This window comes from Eulemur rufifrons, chromosome 15, assembly GCF_041146395.1.
Source record: "Eulemur rufifrons isolate Redbay chromosome 15, OSU_ERuf_1, whole genome shotgun sequence".
Lineage (NCBI taxonomy): Eukaryota > Metazoa > Chordata > Mammalia > Primates > Lemuridae > Eulemur > Eulemur rufifrons.
Window position 1 is genome coordinate 44,585,352 of NC_090997.1, and position 23,197 is coordinate 44,608,548.

The 23,197-nt window shown below is 37.1% G+C and overlaps 1 protein-coding gene and 1 pseudogene across 1 annotated transcript in view; one reads left to right on the forward strand and one right to left on the reverse strand.

The window, feature by feature from the left end:
* Positions 1-742: 742 nt before the first annotated feature.
* The window catches only part of ZNF292 (zinc finger protein 292), an 88,174-nt gene continuing 65,719 nt past the window's right edge, over positions 743-23,197 (forward strand). The window contains exon 1 of the mRNA XM_069487775.1: positions 743-910. Coding sequence (XP_069343876.1) covers positions 743-910 — 168 coding nt within the window. The remainder of the gene's footprint in view (positions 911-23,197) is intronic.
* Positions 16,324-17,022, reverse strand: LOC138395587 (DNA-directed RNA polymerase I subunit RPA43 pseudogene; annotated as a pseudogene).

The following is a 23,197-nucleotide window of genomic DNA, read 5'->3' on the forward strand; positions in this document are numbered from 1 at the left end:
TTGAACCTGATTCTGCTCTGACCCAATTGTTATTTTCCTTTGTTGCCTCCACCCCCTAGAGAATGTGTTTCCCGGGGACAGGAGTTCTTGGGCCTGAGGAGGAGAAGAATCAAGCGGGATAGATCTGGTACCTCACGCATTTGATTCCTCTTCCCCTGCCTGGTGAGAAGTCAGAGACAATTTTGACAGTTCATAGTGCAGCTTTGGCTCTCACGCTTGTGGTCCATGGGTGGGTTTTACCTTCTCCCTCTTCCTCTGCCTCTGGCCTGCTTACAGACCGACCGCAAATGCAGCCATTACCCTCGGCCACCCAGAGCTCTGTGCAGTCCTCTTGGGGAACAGGGGCATATTTCCGTAGAAGACTTCAGGGGCTAGGGAAAGCCAGGCCAGGAGGGACGCTGCAGAGGGCAGCCCCTCCCCAGGCTTTTTCCCGTCGCGGCGCCCACGTGACAGAGAGCAGGCCTCCTCCAGCCCGCCCCTTTCAGCCGCTACTGCCCACTTCCCGCTCGGGGTAAGTTAAGCGCGGTTTTCCGCGCCGCCCCAACCCCGCCCTTCTCCTTTCCCCTCGCCTTCACCTCCCTCGGGCTCTCTCGCGCCACTCTCCCCGCCCCCCTCATCCTCCCCATCGGGCCTTTTGTACGTGCTCGGCGGCGTGCAAGCGCGCCCGGCACGTGACCCCTCCGAACGTGGCATTGTGTTATCACGTGACCCAGGTGCGTACGCGACGGAGCGGGGTGTGAAGATGGCGGACGAAGAGGCCGAGCAGGAGAGGTTGAGTCGCGGCGAAGGCGGCTGCGTCGCGGAGCTGCAGCGCCTGGGCGAGCGGCTCCAGGAGCTGGAGCGACAGCTGCGGGAGAGCCGGGTGCCGGCCGTGGAAGCGGCCACCGAGTACTGTCAGCAGCTGTGCCAGGTGAGAGCGCCCGGGGGTCCCCTCCCCCTTTCCCCAGCTAGAGGGGGAAGAGGGCGAGCGAGCGCCAGGCGGCCGAGCGGTAATAGCCGCTGCCTTGGCATCGTCGGTGCGGCCGCCCGGCTGGGAGCGGGAAGTATCAGGAAGGCGCCTTTGTGTGACTGCTGTTGTGGCGGTTGTTGTTGTCTGTAGCTCCCGGCTGGGGGAAGGGAGTTGTGGTCAGGGCTGAAAATTCCCCCTCCCCTCTCCTTCCCCGAACTCGGGACTGCGCGGTCCAGGCGGCTGAGGAGATGTAGACGGCGAGGATCGGAGAGGGTAAGAGGAGAATGGAGGCCAGGTCCTCTTCTTCCTTCTCTTATTGTGCACTGGGGATTACCGCGCCTCCCGCCTCTGCGCCTCTGCTTCCCACTCCGAAGGGCCTCCGCCCCCACTGGTTTGATTCCTTTGCGTTTCTCTGCTTTCATCCGTCCCGCCCCCAGCCCCGGCCCTGTCCTCGCTGTCTCCGGGCCTTTGTTGTTCGAGTTTCGCCTTAGGACTGAAGGGGCCTTTGTTGATGTTCGGAGAAGCAGTCCCCGCCGACCCCTTCTAGCTGGGCGAGACGTTTGGGAGGGGGTTGGTGGCGGATGTCGTCCTCTCCTGCCTTTGCTTGCTTGGTGCATCGCTATAGTGGTAAAGATTGCTGTCTTTAGTGGAGAGGAGCTGTGCCTGTACATCTATCTATTCCTGGGTTGAATGTCCCTTTGGGGAGGCTTTTCCAGAGTCTGTTTCTCGTTTGCTTTCACCCTTCAAGGAGTACGATTTCTTCTGCCCTTTCTCCCCCGCTGTTCTCCCCACTCCCCTCCATTTCTTGGAGTCTTCCCTATTTGGCCTCTTGATGAAGTGGGAGAGGTTCGTGTGGTCCTGTGCTCTGGTCAATTTCAGACCTTTCCTTCCTTTTCTTGCCCAAGGACACTGTTTGCTAGTAACTGCGTTCTAACCAGAATTTGGAATGTTAATAACACTGTTTGCTAATGATTGAAATCGGAGAGTTTGGGTCTCCATTTGGACTTAATTACAAGCCTTATGTTACCTTTCAAATTTTAAGGTGGTGTTGGGGGCTCTGTTGAAGATCTTGGTTTGATTGCCTTCTTAACAAGGAAAAAAGATACAATTTATACAGGTCACATTTAGAGTTAATGTGAATGTAGCATTATAGAGAATTTGTTCTGAAAAGGTGTTGACCTTAAGGTCGAACAATGGTGGACCATTTTAGCGTTTCAGAGTAGATTACATTTTCACTTCCTTTTTAGTCTCCTAATTCTGAAGTCTTTCCTTTGTAAGATCAGGGATACTTGATACATACAAAAGAGTCTCCATTGCTGTATGCACTTTATTGTCACAAATTATTTGATGGCTGTTCATTATCTTAAAAACAAAGACTGAGATCAAGTGGTGACTTGTCGAGGAGGATATGCAATGTGAAAACTCCCCACTTAAAGGTAAATAGGTCTGTTGAATACCTGTGGCAAAATTAGAGATTCAGACATTCCTTTGAATACTAGTATTAAGAATTGTTGAGATTTCTGTTTCTTTATCCTGTACCCATTCATTCTTAATTGGTTTTAGATATAAATATTTATTTTAGATATAAAAATTATTTCAGTAAGATACCCATAATAGGAAGTCTTTCATTTAAAAGTTGAGTCAGCTTTTAATCAGTTAAAAGTGTTAAAGCCTGGCTTTGCTGAAAGACATTTTCCCCCTACTAGTGTCCACTGATGGTTTTAAGGCCAATTAATGTAAATACTCTTTGCCAGCAATATTTATAAGCAGGATTAATAATTGCGGGAAAGTGGAATCTCATGCAAGCTGGACTTTTTGAGGATGTGTGACATCATAAAGTTATCACTTAGAGGTATTTTTTAAATGGGTGAAGTAGCATTTAAAAATCAGAATGGAAGTAATTTCCTGTATTAGTTTTATTAAGTGATTAGTCATACCACACATAAATTGTTTTTATTGACTGATACTACTGACAAAACCATTAAACGGTAATGAAACAAATGCTGGGCTTGTAGATTTCAAAAATTAAAAAATATTTCATATACTGTAATCCCACAATAATTTAAGTGCACTTAAAAATGATCTCCATTATTTGAATAGGTACAGAGTATATCTGATGTTTGATTCCTTCTAAAACATTTTCTGGATTTCTTTTTTAAAGTAACCTATTTATGTTACTAACATTGTCAAATGCGAGGTAACTGGAAACATTTGTTTCTTTAAAATTGTATCTTAGCCAGTGTTACCTAGCACTTTGATGTGAAGTTGAGAGGTTAACAATTATAGAATTTATTGGAGCAATCTAAATACATTGCTAGAAATATTGGGAGCTAGGAGTTGTCTTGGTTTCTAACCTTGAGATCATCATATAACTTTTTCTATTTAAGCTTTTCTTGTAAAACTGGGATAATCACGTGCTTCAAGAAGGCAAAGATGAATAAATGTTTGTCAGAGTTAGAGGGCTCCAGAGTTAATATTCTGTCAGTGTTCATATTCAGAGTTTGTATAATCTTCATTGTTGCATTTGTTTAAAAAAAATGAATTAGTTGAATTTTTACCTCAGCAAAAGATGAGTTTCTGGAGAATGTAGTGAAGCCCACAAAAATAGAAATTGCTTATGATCCCAAGTTTATAGACTTATCTTTTTTTTTTTTTATGAGGTAGGATAGTAACAGATTTCTTGAGTTCTGAGAAATAGAAATGAAAGTCATTAAATATTTGTCTTATTGTTAATGGTATTGTTTTGCTCTTTATATTGTGTAACTTCCTGGAAATAAGCCTCAGTTTTTACAAATTTAAATGAGAATTTGCTTAAGGCTTAAGGGGGAGACAGGAAGGGTAGGTAGGGGATGGGCATATTAGAGTGCCTGTCATAAATCTTAAATTTCATTATATCATTTATTTTTTGAGATGGGGTCTTGCTATGTTGCCCAGTTTGGAGTACAGTGGCTATTCACAGGTGGGATCATAGTGCACTACAGCCTCAAGCTCATGGGCTGAAGTGATCCTTCTGCCTCAGCCTCCTGAGTAGCTGGAAATACAGGTGTGCAACACCATGCCCAACTCTTAAATTTCCTTATTTTTTTAAAAGTTAGCTTTACTCTGGGTAGTACAGTCAACTCATTAATTTTCTTAAAATTGGCTTAGTATAAGAATATAGGATAACCACAAGTAAGTTCTTGTATTTATTTGCTTTAGGACCATTACGAAATTTACTGTATATAAAAATTGGTTACAGTTGGAAACTCTTGGACTAGTTACTGTATTAAGCTGGGTTAGTAGTCACTCATTAAGCACTTCTGTTGAATACCTACTGTATATGGGCTAGGCAACCATGATTATGCTTCAAGGAGTTTGCAATCTCTGGAGGAAAGTAGACAAATCTTTGTAGCAAACTGATTTATATCTTTCGTAACTGAGATAAGTACAGTACACTAGAAGGTTATTTATTTGAGAGTTTCAATGAAGCATTCTAACAGGACTTGTTTTAAAAGGATTTTAAAGGAGTCTCATTCATTGGAAAAATTAAGCTGTTATCATAGTTGAAGAATGATTTGTTGGGGTGTGATGTTTGCTGTCAGCACTATATACTGGGCTGGAGGACTGATTGCAACTGGTATTGGTCATTTATCATCTGGTGGCTGACTATTTTTAGCGGGTTGAATAGCAGTTGTGGGAGAGAGTGTGTGTGTATACTGCTCATTCATATACACACACATATGTAAGCAGTGCTTCTCACTCCTCTGGGCATAGTACTTTTTCGGCCTCCAGTTCTCTCTTCAAGGGCATTTGGAAATATGTGGAATCAGTTTTTTGGTTGTTGCTGGGCATTTAGTGCCCATGACCTTGGAAGCTAAATTTTCTGAAGTGATCAGGACGGTCCCACCAAATGGAAATTTATCCCTCTTCCTAGATACCCATAGTGCCCTTTTGAGAAATAGCAGAAAGAAGATTTTTTTTAGTCATACTCTTTTCATATTGAGATTGCTAAACTCCAGAAATATAGTTAATCTGGAACAGGTCCACGTAAATGATCTTCAACTATATTTAAATATAATTCGTACTGACCATGAGAGGTCAAGAAACTTTTTACTTTTGAGCAGAAATTACAAGCAATTATTTAAACAATTATTAAAACAATTTGCTTTTACTACATTAAAGAGGGTAGCAAATTCAGCATACATAATTATCCCGATTAAAGCAAAGATGTGACTTTTTGTTGTAACTGAAATTCTGTACTTTTAAGAAAGCAATTATATGCAAGGACCTAGGTTTAGTCGTTACAGGAGATTTAAGGTACAGGAGACTTTAGCAGGATATACATTAATAAACTAAGATTTAAAAATTCACTTCAAGATGACAGTAGAAGAGATGTCAAAAGACAGTATATCATTGACAAATTAGTTTTGCTTTATTTTTAATTGAAAATGTATACTAGTATATTGAAAATAGTTTTAAAAAATTCAGACACTGGGAAAGGGCATACAACAAAAACTTGATCTCCTCCCCACTCATACCTCCAATCATCTTCCACAAAGACAATCCCCTAATAGTTTTCAGAACTAGTTTGTTCTTTTAAAAAAATTAAAGATAACTATTGTTTGCTTTTTTTTTTCACCCAAAAACATATGTTCAAGATCATTCTATAGCTGCTTATTTGAATTTATGATTTTCTGATTTACAGGAGTATAATAATTCTGGTCTATAGCTATGTCTAATTAATCAGTTAATTATTGATAGTATAAGTTAATTTTATGTGTAGTAATTTAAATAAAGAGTTCAAAGTAGGCAATAAGCATTTCAGGCTCGGGGGTCAGGGTTAGAATTTTATTACCCATTATTAGTGCCTTATTGGTGTAAAAAATAAAAATCAAATTGAAACTGTTAGGAGAGCTACTGAGCATTTGAATTATGTATCTAGAACATTTGTTTGTAGTTTTTGTTTGATACAAGTTGATTTTTTTTATCTGCATACTTTATTTAGCTTTAATTGTAGCAGCAAAATCTTAGGTATTGTTTAAGCATTTTCCTTAAAAAATTTAGACTTTTTTCTTTTCACTATTAGAGGCTGTCTAAAGTTAATTTGTAGGACACTTCAAATCAGAAGAAAAGATAGCTTGCTTGTTAATTAGTGATAATTACTTTAGGTATTGAGGGAGCAATAAGTCATTTAAACTTTTAAAAGTTTAGATAATGCTCATGGGAAATAATTTTTTAAATGTTCATAATTAGTATGATTGCATGCTGGAGATATTAAATTCTACTTTCCAGAATATGCTTATACCAATTTTAGCAAAGGGGGAAACTGTACAAAGCTTTGCTTGCCCCCTTGTTACTTTTTGGTGATAAATTAAAATGAAGGAAGAGAAGATGTATTCTGCAGTTGACCTTTATAACATTTTATAACCTGCAAAATAAGATTTTTGAAACTGTGGAACTGCTGCTATGCTTATTTTCATTGAGATTCTATCAAAGCTGAGAGATTATTTTTCCCAACTGCCACAGATAAATGCAGTTTATAAAAATTAGCCAGTCAATATGAGTAGCCTCCTTTTTTCTTTTCTTCTTTTTTTTTTTTGAGCCAGGCTTTTGCCCCGTCACCCAGGCTGGAGTACAGTGGCATGACCACAGCTCACTGTAACCTGCAGCTGGGCTCAAGCAATCCTGCTACCGCACCCTCTCAAGTAGCTAGGTCTACAGGCATGCACCACTGTGTCTGGCTAATTTTTTTTTAATTTTTATACAGACAGGGTCTCACTGTGTTGCCCAGGCTGGCCTCAAACTGGTCTCAAACGATCCTCTTGCCTCAGCCTCCCCAAGTGCTAGGATTACAGGTGTGAGCCACCATGGCTGGCCAGGTATCCTCTATATTTATAAAATGGAAATTTCATTAAAATGTTTGCCACATATACCTTGTAACTTTTAACTACATATTGTTTTTCAGGAGAGCCTCTTGATTCATTGTTTCTCTTTTGGCATTGAGAGTTGCACCATGCACCTCAGAAGAAAAATGTTACTTTTTCCCCCTTAAATTTACATTAAAAAAATTAATGGTCTCTAAATAGTATATTTGGCCAAGAAGACTTATTAAAATTCAATTACATAATATCTTTTCTTAATTTATTTTAATCAGATATTTAATTCTTATGGGAACGCTAACGGAGCTATGGAGAATTATGGAGTAGACCTCTACCCTCAAAGAGCTTACAAAATCTAGGGCATATATTAATAGTTAAATGACAATATTAGACAGTAAAGTATCTAATGATAAACATAAGTGCAGTATGGATTAAGAGGAGTAGAGCATTTTGAAATTACTTTAGCAAAAATTAAGCAGGAAGGAAAACACTGTTTACATTGGGTCTTGAAGGGGTTTAGATAACCGAAGAGAAGTTGGAAGGATGAGAATAAAAGCTCAGAGAAATGAAACAAGTGTGCAAACTGGCACTTGGAGAAACATGTCAGGGTGGGATGAAAAATGGGGTAGAAAAGATAGATTAGAACCAGACCAAGAATGGAAAAACAAGCACTACATGTACTCACCGTCAAATTGGTATTAACTGATCAACACTTTAGTGCACATATAGTAATAACATTCATTGGGTGTTGGGCAGATGGGAGTGGGGAGGAAGGGATGGGTATATACACACCTAATGGATGCGGTGCGCACTGTCTGGGGGATGGACACGCTTGAAACTCTGACTCGGGTGGGGCAAAGGCAATATACGTAACTCAAACATTTGTACTCCCCTAATATGCTGAAATAAAAAATTACTAAAAATAAAAAAGAACCAGACTAAGAGTTTATGATGCCAAACCAAGGAGTTTTTGTTAATCTTGTAAGTGTAGATGATTAGCAGTTACAATGTCTAAATTCTTACCCTTCCAAGTTTGAAGGATTAAAATAAAAATTAAGTTCAATATGTTATAGGCCTTGAGTTGTTTTTTTCTTAAGTATCCTGTATCAGTTATTGCCATGTAACAAACTATCCAAATATTTAGTAACTTTAAAAGACCAACTATTTTCATTATTGTTCACAAGTCTGTGGGTCTGATGGGTGGTTCTGCAGTCAGCTGACAGGTTGTCTGGGACAGAATGGTCCCAGATGGTCTCACTCATATGTCTGGTGATTGTCAGGCAGGGCAGGTTGGTGTAAGGGTCTCATTTTGGCTGGCTCATCTCTACTCTTACCCTTATTCTCTAGTAAGGTAGCCTGGATTTCTTTATATGACAGCAAGAGAAAGAAAGTAAGTTCTGTTGCACAAATGCTTCATTTTGTAAGCGTCTCCTTCGCTGATGTCCCGTTGGCTACTGCAAATTAAGTGGTCAAATCTAGACTCTCTGTGGGGAAGTGGACCACACAGTAATGTGGGTGCAGGGAGATGTGATTCTTTAGGGACCATTTCTGTCCCTTTATTCCCTACAATTTAAATTTTTCTATTCTATTGCATTGTCTCTGCTTTCTTTTTTGTCATCCATCTTCTGTAATCAAACCACATCTGACTGCCCCTTTTAGGTTGGCAAAAGGCATTCCTATTCCTGCTTTCTAATCTCAATCTCTAAATAGAAGAAAGGCATTTGGAAAATTTGTGGAATAACCTCTTTATTGACCATGGTTCTTTAATATTAAATACTGTCTGAATTTGCTGTATTGTATTGTTTCTATTTTGTGTAGTCTAATAATGACATCCTAGTTCTTGCTCTGATGAACTTGCTTTTAACTTTCCTGTTCAGTTTGTGAAATTCCCTAAAGTCCTGCTTTTGTCTTTCTACCTCAGTGGCAGTCCAGTACTTGTAACAGTGTTTCTCAAATTTCGGTTTGCAGAAACCCCAGCGACTAAATCTGTAGATTTCAGAGTTACAAGTTTTAGCCTCAGTTTATAAGGATTGAACATCCCAAATCTGAAATATTTCTGGTCCAAAGCATTTGGGTTATTAAGTAAGATGTAACTTTTTATTTTGCCGCTTAATTGTCACACTGAAACAAAATTATCACAAAACAGTATTTATTCTTACTATGTGTGATACATTCTGTTTTCACTTATTTTTAAATGTTGCTCTTGATTTTGTATTAATAATTCACTAATAGGTTCTAACCAACGGTTTGAAAAACATTGTTTTAGGAGATCACTGGGCTTCAATTCATTAGTAAGCACAAAAACGGGCAAGTCCCTATGTTTAAGCTGGCCTTATAGTTTAGTTGACCCAGAACATTCTTGTATTTTATTTAGGAGAAGCATCAAAATTAAAATGCAGTTTTAAATTTCTTGCAGTGAACACAAGAAACCTAACATTATGTCCACAGAACCCAGTTTGAGAGATACTGGTGCATAGGAAAAAAAATCTAAATTTAAGTATGACCCCGGTGCTCTCCCTCTTCTGTTGTTTACTTTTTTTCATTGTTTTTCTACAGGAACTTTCTGCTCCATCTAAATTGGTCTATTTGTTACTCACAAAAATACCTGTTCATTTTGCTGCCTTTGTGACTTTGCTTAGATAACTTTGAAGTGTTATATAGTAGAAAGCCAAACGCCATTGAATTAAAATATGAGCTCTCCTACAATCCAGGAGAAATATTTAGCTCCAGTAAGGGGATGATAATACCTACACGTAAGAGGTAGTTGAATAGACAGTAATGATGAAAGTACTTAGCATAGTGCCTGGCACAAGGAAGGCATTATTAACCAGTAGTTTTTGAGTCATTTTTATCAGTTTTGCTTGTAGCTTAAAGTCCAACGTGATGACATATTTTCCATGTACACTTTCCCTGGTCTGCACATGCCCCCATAGTTAGTTCTGACTTCTGGTTAGTGACTTATGTCATGTTGCTTGTATATCATGAGTTTTCCATTATGATTTAATTTAACTTTGATTTCAATTTATTTGAAAATTGTTTTTCAAACTTTGTCAGTTTTTCATTAGGAAAAATACGTGAGCCAAAAATACATTTGCATCTGTTGCCTTATTTCTATATTGTCTGATATATAGTTTGACGCCTCTTTATGCTCTTTGTCTCCCCTGTAGATTTTGGGATCCTTCATTGCACATATAATGCTTTGACTGTAGTAAGTTCTCAGTAAGTATTTGTTTGAGGTTTTTCTCAGAGCTTTATTAGTCTTCAACTGTTAACACTCTGAATTTTTATTTGCCCAAGGTCCCAGAGTTAGGATATGGATATAATCTGGGTTCAAATTCAATATATTTTACTGCCTATTTCTCCAGTGTTCTGTTGTTAAAGGGACACTTAACTCTTTTCCTGAAATAGATTATACTGTTTTATTCTATTAGTAAAAAAGTAACAAAAAATGAAACTAGTAGTAAAAATACTATTTTTCCCCTTAAACTGAGAAGTGGGAAGCAGGAAAAATTATTTGTTATTTATTCCATTGGCAATTATTCAGTGCTCACTTTGTGGGAGACACTACACTATTTGGATAGGAAAAAATCAACTGGTAATTCAGTGAAAAATTTGCAAAAGTTAAACTTCTGAAGGCAATCCTGAAATCTCTGATTTTTCGCCCTAGTACAGATTTTTTCAGTAGAAGTAAAACTGACTCTTAAATCTTTAATGACAACTTTGCTGTTTGTACATTTAGTCTTCCTGTAATACTTATGAGATTGAGGAGAGCCATGTTTGCCAAATATATTTTGCTGCTCTTTATGCAGTTGAGGAAGTATTAATAATTTGAACTAAGATTGTGTAGGAATTCTTCACTGATTCACAAAATGCCATTTAACTGGCATTCAGAATTAAAGCTTATATGATTATCCAGAGTGTAGACCTTTCTTTACCTATAAAGGCAGAACAAAATGTCTCTTAAAGCTTCTGCATTATCTTTGGCTGAAGACTCTCTCACCCTGACATAGATGGTCATTGCTTAAAATCAGTAACGTTATTTTACATACAAGTTAAGAAATTTAGTTACCTAATTTCCACAGTCTGCAAATGGGATAAAACTTGGAGTGATAGGCAAGGCCAAGCAGATTGAAGAGAAAGGGGAATTAATGTTCAGAACAGGCACTGTTAGATGCTTTACTAGCAATGAATTATTTATTCTGAAGACTTGTGAAATCACAGGATTTAAGAACCTTTTAGTTTATTTATATGGCTCAGATTATCCAAATTGCCTCCCAGGACCTTATTATTACTATATAATACTTGTTTAGTATGACCTTGAGTCATTAAAAAGTGTTAGATTTTATTAAGCATTTGTTTAGGAAGACAGAGGCATATGGTTAAATGTCCAAAACTAAGCAGTGCTTTAAAAAGTAAGTGTTCAAATACCTGGAAAATATATTCATGGGGAACATTTGTTATCCTTATTGATGCCTAATATAGGAGGTGATGTTATATATTAGCTTTCTAACTCCTAAACAGAGGTTTTGTATTTAGAAAGAGGTAATCTGAAATTAAAAGTAGTATGGTCATTCCTTAGTATTCATGGAGGATTGGTTCCAGAACCCCCCTTGGATACCAAAATCCCTGGATGCTCATACCGCTTATATAAAATGACACAGTATTTGCATATAACTTAGCACATCCTCCTGTATACTTTCAGTCATCTCTAGATTGCTTATGCTACCTAATACATTGTAAAAGCTATGCGAGTAGTTGTTATATTGTATTATTTTGTCTTATTTCTATTGTTATTTTTAATTCTTTTTAATATTTTCTGAGGTTTGTTGAATTCACAGATGCAAAATCCACAGTTATGAAGGGCCCACTGTAATTAACAATTGTCTTGATGCTGAGTTTTCATCCCAGACAGTTTTATTGGGATATCAGAAAGTGATCACATCAAATATTTAAATTAACTCCTGTAGTAATTTTGATTTACCCAAGTTAATTGAAATCGTTATTTGTGGTATTGAAAAAATTACTTCTACTAGATAGGAATGATTTTGCTACCTTTTTAAAGATGAGCCACTATCATCAAAACCTGGCATTTAGAATTTTTATTTACTCAAAATAAATAGCTTGTATTTTGTATTTTCCTTTCTTCCCCATTCCCTTCCTTTCTCCTTTCGTATCTCCTTCTTTTCCTTTCTCTGTTCCTTTCTTTCTACTTTCCTTTCTGACAGGGTCTTGCTCTGTTGCCAGGGCTGGAGTGCAGTGGCATCATCATAGCTCACAGCAACCTCAAACTCCTGTGCTCAGGGGATCCTCCTGCCTCAGCCTCCTGAGTAGTTGGCACTACAGGTGCACACCAGCACACCTGGCTAATTTTTTTAATTTGAGGTCTTGCTGTGTTGCTCAGTTTGGTCTCAAATTTCTGGCCTATAGCAATCCTCTCGCCTCTGCCTCCTGAAGCGCAAGGATAATAGGAGTGAGCCACTGTGCCTGGCCCATTTTGTAGTTTTTAATATAAACATAATACATATATTCTTGGTCTTTCTCTAATTTTTGTTTATTTATTTACTTATTTTTATTTTTTTGAGACAAAGTCTTGCTTTGTTGCCTGGGCTAGAGTGAGTGCCGTGGCGTCAGTCTAGCTCACAGCAACCTCAAACTCCTGGGCTTAAGCGATCCTACTGCCTCAGCCTCCCGAGTAGCTGGGACTACAGGCATGCGCCACCATGCCCGGCTAATTTTTTTCCTATATATATATATTTTAGTTGGCCAGATAATTTCTTTCTATTTTTAGTAGAGACGGGTTCTTGCTCTTGCTCAGGCTGGTCTCGAACTCCAGAGCTCAAACGATCCAGCCTCAGCCTCCCAGAGTGCTAGGATTACAGGCGTGAGCCACCGCGCCAGGCCTAATTTTTTGCCAATATGATAGATTTCAGTCAAGATAAAAAACTTAAAAAAAATCATTGTACAAAAGCATTAATATTCTTGTCAATTTATATTGAGAAAAATGCAAATTTTTAATTTCCTAAACAATTATACAAAGTTATATTATTTGAAAAAAACAAAACATAAAGTTTAATATCAAAAGATTGATAGTTTGAATCTGGTGACTTATACCGTGACTAAACCTATCCATATAAATTTACCATGAAGTTCATCAGCGTGAAGATACTTTACAGGAAACATTTCTGAATACTTGTGTCATAAAATTACTGCTTCTTCAGTAATTAAGAATTAGCCCTAGGCGGGGCATGGTGGCTCACGCCTGTAATCCTAGCACTCTGGGAGGCCGAGGCTGGAGGATTGCTTGAGCTCAGGAGTTCAAGACCAGCCTGAGCAAGAGTGAGACCTCCTCTCTACTAAAAATAGAAAGAAATTAGCTGGACAACTAAAAATATATATAGAAAAAATTAGCTGGGCGTGGTGGCGCATGCCTGTAGTCCCAGCTACTCAGGAGGCTGAAGCAGAAGGATTGCTTGAGCCCAGGAGTTGGAGGTAGCTGTGAGCTAGGCTGATGCCATGGCACTCTAGCCCAGGCAACAGAGTTGAGACTCTGTCTCGAACCAAAAGAAAAAAAAAAAGAGAATTAGCCCTAGTAAGTGAAATTGAATGAGTCCGTATATTCAGGATTATGATCTATTTATAAAATATTTCTCAAAAGATGACCTGATATTGCAGATGTTGCTTAAGGAGAAATTAATGTTATCATGAAAAGACCTTTGAGGATTTACCTATAATTGAATGAAAATATTTGTGGTGTAGCATTTTTCTCCCTCAAAATTTATCTTTAATCTTTTGTTTTATTTGACAGAATCCCCCTACACCTTAGATTTTATCTTTACTTTGCTTAACAGCCCATTAAATACTGTGAATTAAAGTCTTGGGATTCTAAGGACATTGGTTTTAATTTTCACATCATTGTTGTGATCCTTGGCATACTGCTTATAGCTTTTCTTTGTTTCTTTATCCTTGAAATGGAGACCTCTTGTTGTTTAGAAGAATTGATCAAAGGCATAGTTATTTAAATGATTGTTGTAATATAAAATAACATTTTCATTTACACTTAAGACTACTTGGGAAACACCTTGAATATTTTATGTATGATAACGACCTAGCATAATTTTAAAACATGATTCCACTATTTTCAAGTCATCTATTATTATAATTTTGAAAAATAACATTAAATTACTGATTTATCAACTTGTTTGAAGCCTACATTTTAGAGCAAGATTAGACTTTACAGTAATTTGTAAAAGATGTTTTTCTGTGTGGGAGGGGTAGGGGGATTAGTTGATGTGCGTGGATGTGCCAGAAGAAGATTATTGGTGTTATAGTTGAAACCTTTCCTCTGTCCAAAATTTTAAACTTAGAATTTGAAAGGCTGAGGATGAGAGAGAGCTAGGATTTTATAGTAACTACAAGTATAGATTTTGAAGTATGATTTGAATTCTGACTTTGACACTTCTCTGGAACTTCAGGCTTGTTTTTTTGCCTCTGTCCTTGTATTTGCCTTATAGCTATTGTGATTAAGGCATAATGTTTGCTGAGCACTTTGCTTTTTATGATGCTGGAGGTACTGAGTAAATGTTAGCTATTAATATATCTAAGTGGAGTATATTAGAAATTTTCCTTCATAAAAGAACATTAATGTCTTTTTATCATGATATTTTATTTGACTCACCATATTGAAATGTTATAATATCACCAATATAAAATTTGAGATAGGTTACATTCTTTTTTGTACATCTTCAAAATCAGGTATGTATTTTATACTGACAGTACATCTCAATTTGGACTAGCTACATTTCAAGGGCTGAATACTCACATGAATCTCAATTGTAATCAAAGACATTGGCCTGCATCCTTCCATTGTTTGGCATTACTTGTAGACAAACATTATGAATGTCTGCCTCTCTCCAAACTCTAGATCCTATCATTTAGATTTCCATCAAGATATACCACTAGCAGAATTTATTTTCAAACATTAGACTGTGAGACCAGCACTATGTCTGGTACTAGATAAATGGCAACAAAAATAGCTGACATGGAGAGTTCAGTTCACCCATTCATCTACTTGCAGATAACTAACAAAGGTAACAGTGAGGGGACAGTCTTCTTTTTCTTCATAGCACTTAACACAGTTTCTGATTCTCTGTATTCTCTTATACTGTGTTTGTGCGTGCACACATCTGTTTCTCCTATGACCCTTGATGAGGGAAGGAACTACATCCACCATGTTTGCTGTATATCCCTAGCTCTAGTAGAATGTGTTACACACAGTAGATTTTCAGATATCTGTTAAATGAATTAATATGGCCATGCATTGATTATCAGCCTCAACCGGTTTGTCATTTCATTACTCAGTGTTTCCCAATTAGCCAACACACATTCCACTTTTCTCAATGAAAGCAGTGAACAGCTGTTTTATTGTCAGAACAATTTATAGTAGCCCAGACATTAAAAAGTAATCAGGAAATTTTCCCCTATTCAGAATCACTTTTATCCTGTCTTCATCAGGCTCTCCTCTTCCAACACACAATAAAATCAGAATGGTTGAGATACAAATGAACGAGTACAAAAGAATAGCTTTTTCCATCAACCTCTCAGACTTAAAGAAAAAAGAAAACACAGATATACCTGGAAGGAAAGAGTTGCGAATATTGCTTCCCACCTGTCAATAGCTGTGTGGTACATTAGAGTTCTGGAGACTTTAGAAACATTTAGAATGTCCAGCAATTCTAAGTCAAACAACAGAATACTGTATTAATCATGATAAAGGAAAACCACAAACCGGTAAATGTCCTGAGTTTTTCACAAAGCAAAATAAAATGGCATATAATGACTGAACCTATTATAAAAAATGGAATAAAATGCATATATGTATTCTTTAATGATATGAATGATATTATAAAGTCCTTTTGCTAGTCTTGAGATTATAGAAATAATTTTATGTAGAGTGTAAAACCTGGAAAAATGCAAGAGTTGAGAGTGAGAGCAGCTCTAACCTTTTTTTTTGTATGTGTACTATAAAATGACACTTTAATAACATTGGTATTCCTCAAATTAACTTGTCACTTTTGCAATTTTAGCACAAAAGACCTCCAACTCCTAATCAAGTGTTCCCTGTTTTGTACACTACTGATACACAAGCATTTCATGTCCTTCAAGTATTTATTCATCTTGTCTATAAATCAACGTTTTATAAACTGAATTGTGTTTAAAATACACTAAAGAAAATTACTTTTCCCTTTTCTCTTTAGGTGAGTGTTCCAAAAGTGGGATAAATTTAGCCTCTTTACTGTGTTTTTTTTTTTTGTTTTTTTTCCTTCTTTTTATGTCAGTGGTAACCACTGGAGTCATTGCCTTGGAAAATAGAGTCCTTGTCCTGGTTTTCCTGGTGCTTTTTCTTCTTTGGCTCTTTCTCCCAGAGGCCATTCAACATTATTAATAATCTACAGGTCTGTCTCTTCCTTTGGGGTGACAACTGCAGAAGTGGCTAGCTCTGTGATACCATCATCTATTTCAAACATATCTTGGTCTTTTTTTCTTTTTATTTGGAAGTTTTTCAGCAGCTTCTTCAGTGGCAGTTTTTGTTACTTTTTCAGAAACTTCAGAGCATGTGGATTGTAAACTAGTGATATTTTGTTTTCCCCAAATGCAGAATACTCCAGCAGCATCTGAGTGTAAATGAAATACTTAAAATTCTGTGGTTTGCCAATGCTCTGCTGACATATGCTCAGATTAAGAGATGAAAGTATTAAAACATTCTTGTACTAAGTAGCCAATGTGTCTATTAGACACTTTATTAACTGTACCCATAAGCTTTTGCCCTCATTCAGGGCGGAAAATGACAAAATCTGCTTCAGTTTAAAGATGAATGTGTCCTTGGTCATCTTAAATATCTCCCAGTTCACCCACAAATTTGATGTTATATGCAATAGACATATCTGAAAGACTCAGAATAGCTCAAGAGTTCCACATTGAGCTTCTCTCTGATACCAGTGTGTTTCCTGTTAAGGTGGCAGGGTGATAGCATGATGAGCTTTCAGTGCAGCCCAGCCACTAGGCAGGAGGAGCGACTGTTTACTGGCACCCAAGCAGCAGCGTAGGTCAACAGCTCTAGGAAAGACAAGACACAGGCCCTATCACGGGCCCCTCAGAGGCCACCTTCAGCCATGCCACCGCTAGGCAACCGCAGCCATGCAGCTTGTCCAAGAACATTAATCTTGGTGTTAGTAAAATACTATTTAGTTTCTTGTCATCTATTATAGTGGTTTTCAAATTTTCAGGGAGCGGGGGAAGGGAACTACTCTTTCCCCTCGCCCCCAGTCTTACCTGATACCTGAATGTATAAAACAGAAGTTTCCACTGGAGAAGTTTGACGAGTACTAATCTAGAGTATAACAGCACAATTGGCAGAGGTTGTTAAGGGAGTTCAAGCGTAGTTGTCTTCTGACAATGTCTTCTTTTTACACACACAAAAGTTTGTGTGTTTCCTCATTCTACTGCTTTCTTCTCTGTACCCTCCCAAAGGAAGTGAACACATATGTCTTAGAGACATAATAAAGCCACCACCGAAGGCTTTCATACGTTTCATTTAATTTTTAAAGACTCTTAATTGTGCTCCTTCCATACTAAGGCACATTAAAGAAACTCATTTTTTGGTACCGAAGATTTAAAATAAATTATATTCCTCTGGAAGCATGGCGCTAATGTATATATAGTATGAATAGAGAAATTGTATTTTATCAGAGGAACAATAATATTAGATAATAGTGAAACTTAAACACAAGCAGTTCCATAAACATACTCAATGCTAATGTTTAATTCTTTCTGAAAATTTGAGAAGACGTAGGCTGTCATATATTTCTTCCAACTCTTCGTCTCAAATTTTCTCTGGATCTTTTATTTTCTTCCTTGGAAACCCAAGGCAGAAGTGGCTGTTCGCTTTCCAAAGGATCTTTTCTCATGTGCACTTGATCCCTACCTCCTCAGACCACCATCTGCTTTCCTGTCTCTCCATCATTCCTGTCCTTCAGCGTATAGACATGTGAATGTCTTTCTCATTGGTCATCTATGTTTGGATTTTTCCCCTTCTTCTGACTCCTTTTCTCCACACATGAAACTTCTATTTTCCTAAAAAAAAAATTTCTTTAATTCTTCTTGTGTTCTTATTTTTATTGCTGGGCCTCTTGGGAAGATACCATATTTATTGCCTTCATTCCTTTACCTTCCTTTTGCAGTTTGGATTATACCCTTCACCACACTAAAGAAAATGTTCTTTTAAAAGTCACTTGCTTGGCATATCTGTGTTACTTATTAACTGTAGACTTAAGTAGCAGCCCAAAGACTATGTTATGTGCCTATACATTGTTTTTAAGAAAATTTAATTTTTCAGCATTTTAAAAGTTACAGACTTTCATGTTAAAATGAATTTCAGGCTTCTTTTGGAAAATCAGAAGATACGGCAATATTAAACTTACACATGGCTCTGGGTTCAAATGGCTGCCTGCTTAGTCCCTGTTGGCACTTTAAATGTTTGTGACCCCATCTAAACTTATTTTCTTTCAATTTATTTACCCTGTTCTCCTGGTTCTACCTTTGTGACTGTTTCTTAGTTGTCTTCACTCAAACTTGCTTTCACCTGATGGATGTACACAGTAAATGGTAACTATTATTAATATATTTGAGAAGACTAGATCCAAAATTTTATAATTTTTTATGTCTTTCACTTGTAGGGGAGAAAAAGTAATATCTTTTCCTTACCCATCACTAGGTTCATGACTGAGGCACCTATAACAGAATACAGATTGATGAGAAAAGCATATAAATTTATTTAATAAAAGATTTACATGACAGGGGAACTTTCAGAAATGACCCAAAGAAACAGGGAAACCTGTCTATTCTTATGCTTAGGTTTGATAAAGAGTAGACATTGTGGGGAAGTATGATCACACAAAGGGGGCAGGATCTAATCGTAATAAACTGGAGGAAACTTAGCAAGGCCTATTTGTTCAGATTCTTCTTTGTGTTCCTTTGTTTTCAGAGATAAGGGCATTCCTTCCCTCTGGGAATAGGGAAGGGACCTCTGGAATGAAGGTCTTACCGACCCACTTTAGAAGAAGGTCAGAGAATTCTTTTATGGCCTGTTTCAAGGGAGCTGGGTGGGAGAAGGCTAGAGAGAGCCTTTTTGCTTCTGCTGTTTGCTCAAATGCCAAGGTGCCATATTTTAGGGTAGTATATCTTCAACCCCATCACTCTCAAATGTTCTCTTCTTCCTTCCAGACTCCATTAGCAAGCATCAAGCATTTTCCTCACCGCATCATCATGTCTGAGACAGGACTCTCTCTCATCATGTGGTTCATGATGGCCTGGTTGATTATCCATGCTTTACATCCTAATCTTCAGAAGTCATGCACTCTGACAGCATCTCCTGTGACTCTGGATAGGATTTCCGGGTGTCCATTCTTTTTAGACTTTTAGTTCTTGGCTTCCTCTTTCAACCACCTGTAGAACTGTGCCTCATGTACATTTAGTAGGTACTTGTCATTAAACATGTCTGAAGTGGAACTCATCCACTCTCCCTTTCCATTCCCAATGCACACCCCCCAGCCCCCTATGAAAAGGAAAGCCTATTGGTATTCCTCCGCCCCCTTAGGTTTGATATGTCATTACTGGCCACTTAGTTTCTTGTCATAGGAAAATTCAATGAAGATTTGTGTGTGTTTGTGAAGATGCTTTCTGCTCTCCATTCCTTTCTCCTCCAATCAATCTTCTCTACTGTCACTAAGATTATCACTTATCTTTTCAAAGCATAGGTAATCATATTCTTTCCTTAAAAGTTTTAAAAGACTACAAAATGTTGAAGAGTTCAAATTCTGGGTTGGACATCGTGAGTTGAAATCCCAGCTCCACGATTTACGAGCTGTGGGTTGAGTTTCTTAATTTGTTAAATGAGGCTAATATTAATAGTAATATCTACCTTAGAGAGTTATAAGGATTAATAAGATGTCTGTACAGTGCCCATCACATTAATAAGCACCACATAAAATGCTATTGTTCCAATGAAAAATAAAATTTAAGCTTATTGGCTTTACATTCAAGAATTTTCATGATCACAGTGCCCCAACCAGGCTGATTGGCAGCTATATCTCATTGCTTTGTAGTCTTAGGGCTTTGTAGTCTGTTCTTACACTACAGTTTACATACCCTCCCTCATTTCTGTGCTTTTGCTTTAGTGCTCTCCTTTAGTATTTCCTTCTTTGGTCATCCTGATTTCACCACATCTCTTTCCCTCAGTCTGTGGTAAGATTATTAGGCATTTCAAATCCTACATTTTTCATGAGGCTTTCTTATATTACTAAAAGGATTTAATGGTTTGTTCCTCATTCTTTTTGTTGAACTGTGTATGTTTTTCATAGTTTCTATATGTTATCATTGTGTGCTTCTCTCCCCCTTCCTCAAATTGGAACTCCTTATAAAAAGGGACCATGCCTAGTTTACTGACTTATGAGTAATTAAATCTTGTTGAATGATTGTAGTCTCTTTTCTTCTTGAATAAGTGGTTTTAATTGTTGGGAGAAGGGTGAAATTTTGTGCCTTTAAGAAGCCATTACTTACTGAAATTATACAAGGTGTCCCAAAAGTTGCCATACAAAGGGAAAATGGGAAATTGTAGCTAAATGTACCTTTATTTAGAAAATATTCATTATAAAACTTTACAGAATTTTTCCTTTGTGTGGAGACTTTTGGGACACCCTGTATTTCTTCTCGCCATTCTTGTTTCATCTCATTTTTGACATTGGGTATCTATATTCAGGGCAAAGATTCAGTTTGATCACACAGTTCTTACAAAGCAAATGTGAATGTATGATATGCAGTGGTACTCTTATTAACTGACATTTATTAAATGCTGACTATGTGTGAGAATCTGTTAAATCTGTGCATGATATTTATGTGTCAGAGAGAGAGAGAGAGAACATTAGCTCAACCCTCTGAAATAGGTGGTTACAATCCCCATTTATATATGAGAATACTGAAGCACAGAGAAGTAAAATATTAGGTTCAAATTACTGTGTGCTCCTTGTTTTTTGGTTGGCCCCTAAGAGATGCAGTGGACTAAAGGAGTTAAATTACATACTGTCCTGGTGCTTGAAAATTGTAGATTAGTACCAGTGCTGCCCCCCCACCCCCACCCCCACCATATATACAGCATATTTGGTTCACTGCTGGTCCATGGAAACTAGCTTTTTTAAAAAATAAAATACAGCTGGGCACAGTGGCTCATGCCTATAATCCTAGCATTTTGGGAGGTTGAGACAGGAGGATTGCCTGAGACCAGGAGTTTGAGATCAGCCTGAGCAACATCCTGAGATCCCTTCTCTACCAAAAAATAGTAATAAATAAGATACCATGGTTGTAAATACAGTTATTCACTCTAGTGGGATATAACTATGATGGAATGGTCCTTAAAAGTCATTGATCCCAAAAATGGTTGAGGTGAGAGAATGAAATAATTGTGTAAGTGTGTTTTCATAGTTAAAAATCTATTATATCTTAATTTAAACAATTAGGAAACATCTAATGAGAACTTTTCAATCCTATTAAGTTATTAGCATACTTGGTAGTTCAGAAATTTTCCACTTGGTTATTTCCTTTTAAATAAATTAGCAAATGGCAATCATGTAAATTATCTTTCAAAAATTTCCCCAAGTAGGAGGTTGGGTTAAAAGAAAAGCACACCCACACTTCAGAGGATGTGGAGCTGGTGAGGCAGGGAGAAGAGTTATTGTGACTAATTTATTAGTGCTGACTTGCTAAATGGTTTATTTGTAGACATCTAAATATGATTGTGTTCATGATTTTCATATTTGGGTTTTCTTGTGTATATTTAAAACCCTAACTTTGCTAATTTTAAGATCTTAAGATTCCTCTTATATGTTCAATAACATTTACTACATATCTGCCATTATTTCTATGTAGTTGATTAAAGTGTTCTGTTAATACTGCCTTCATTTCTAGGATTTGTTCTCAATTCATTGGTTACTGAATTCCTGACTTTCATTTCTGGCTTTTTTGCACCCTAGTTATAGCTTTTTCTTTGAAGTTATGATATGTGTTTTAAAAAGTCAGTCATAATATGTTTCTAGAAATTGAAGGAGGAAAGAGTAAAAGTAAGTTAACTATCAGATTATTGATTCTAAAGCAAACTTTGTTATATTTGCTATATCCAGTATTCTTTACATTAGTACAGAAGTAATGAATCTGCATGTCATATTAAAATAAATTACATATTTAAAAAAAGTCAATAACATGGCAAGACATCAGGATCTATTTGAGAGGTTTTCTACCTTCTAGTCCTGCTGCTTTAACTTTACTATTTGTGACAATTTTGGGTAGAGATATTACTGAACATAAAACTGGTCTTGCTGACTCTGTAGATGATAATCTTCCCAATGGAACATTCATCCAGTTAGTATTTTACATAATTTTTTAAAAGCAGATGATGTTTTCTGTGTAGGAGCCAATTGTTTTTTAAACTTAGGTTATAATTACTATGAAAACAGTGAATGTTTCTGAAAAGAAAAAAATACTGCCTTTCCATAAAACTACAAATAGGAATTTTTACCCCTACAATTGAAAGACTGGTCCTTTATTCAAGTCTTTGACACCTGAGATTCAGGAAGGTTGTGCTATACTAGAGAAAGTTTATAGCTACAAGGAGCTGAATCTTATTAACTTAAAGGAAAATAGAATGCTTTGCAACAGTTAAAGTAACAGGGAGTAAAATAATTTAAAATACATATTGCTGTCAAATACATTTTTTTCCTTTTAGGCTGGCCCTGGCAAAAAAATGCAACATGAAATTTAAGCATATTGTATCTTACTAAGAAGTTAATTAAAAAAAAAAAAAGTCCCCTTCAGTTAGGTTAGGGCCATAATACACAGTCCCAAATGCCATAATCCCTAATGTTGAAATCCTGAAAGATCAAAATCCCTAAAGTCTAAAATCCCAAAAAACACAAGCCTGAAAAATCAAAATCCAAAAAATATAATTCTGGAAAAAATAACATAAAAAAACTTTTAAAAGATGTTTTTTTACATTTTTAAAAGGGGATTTATTTGAGAAACATAAGGACACCACAGAACACTTCATAGGCCACTTTATACAATAAAATAAATAGGCAATAATATACATATTTTTGCAAGCATAAACAAGTATGCTAATGATGATCTCATGGGTGTAACAGTTATGAGCAGACAAACCGTATTCATAAAGAAATAGGTCAAAAAGTGCAATGAATATCACTATGGTTGGTAATTGTGTGCACCCAGCTTCATAACTGGAATCATCTGAAATACTATGATGGATAGTCCAACTAAGTCAAAAATCATG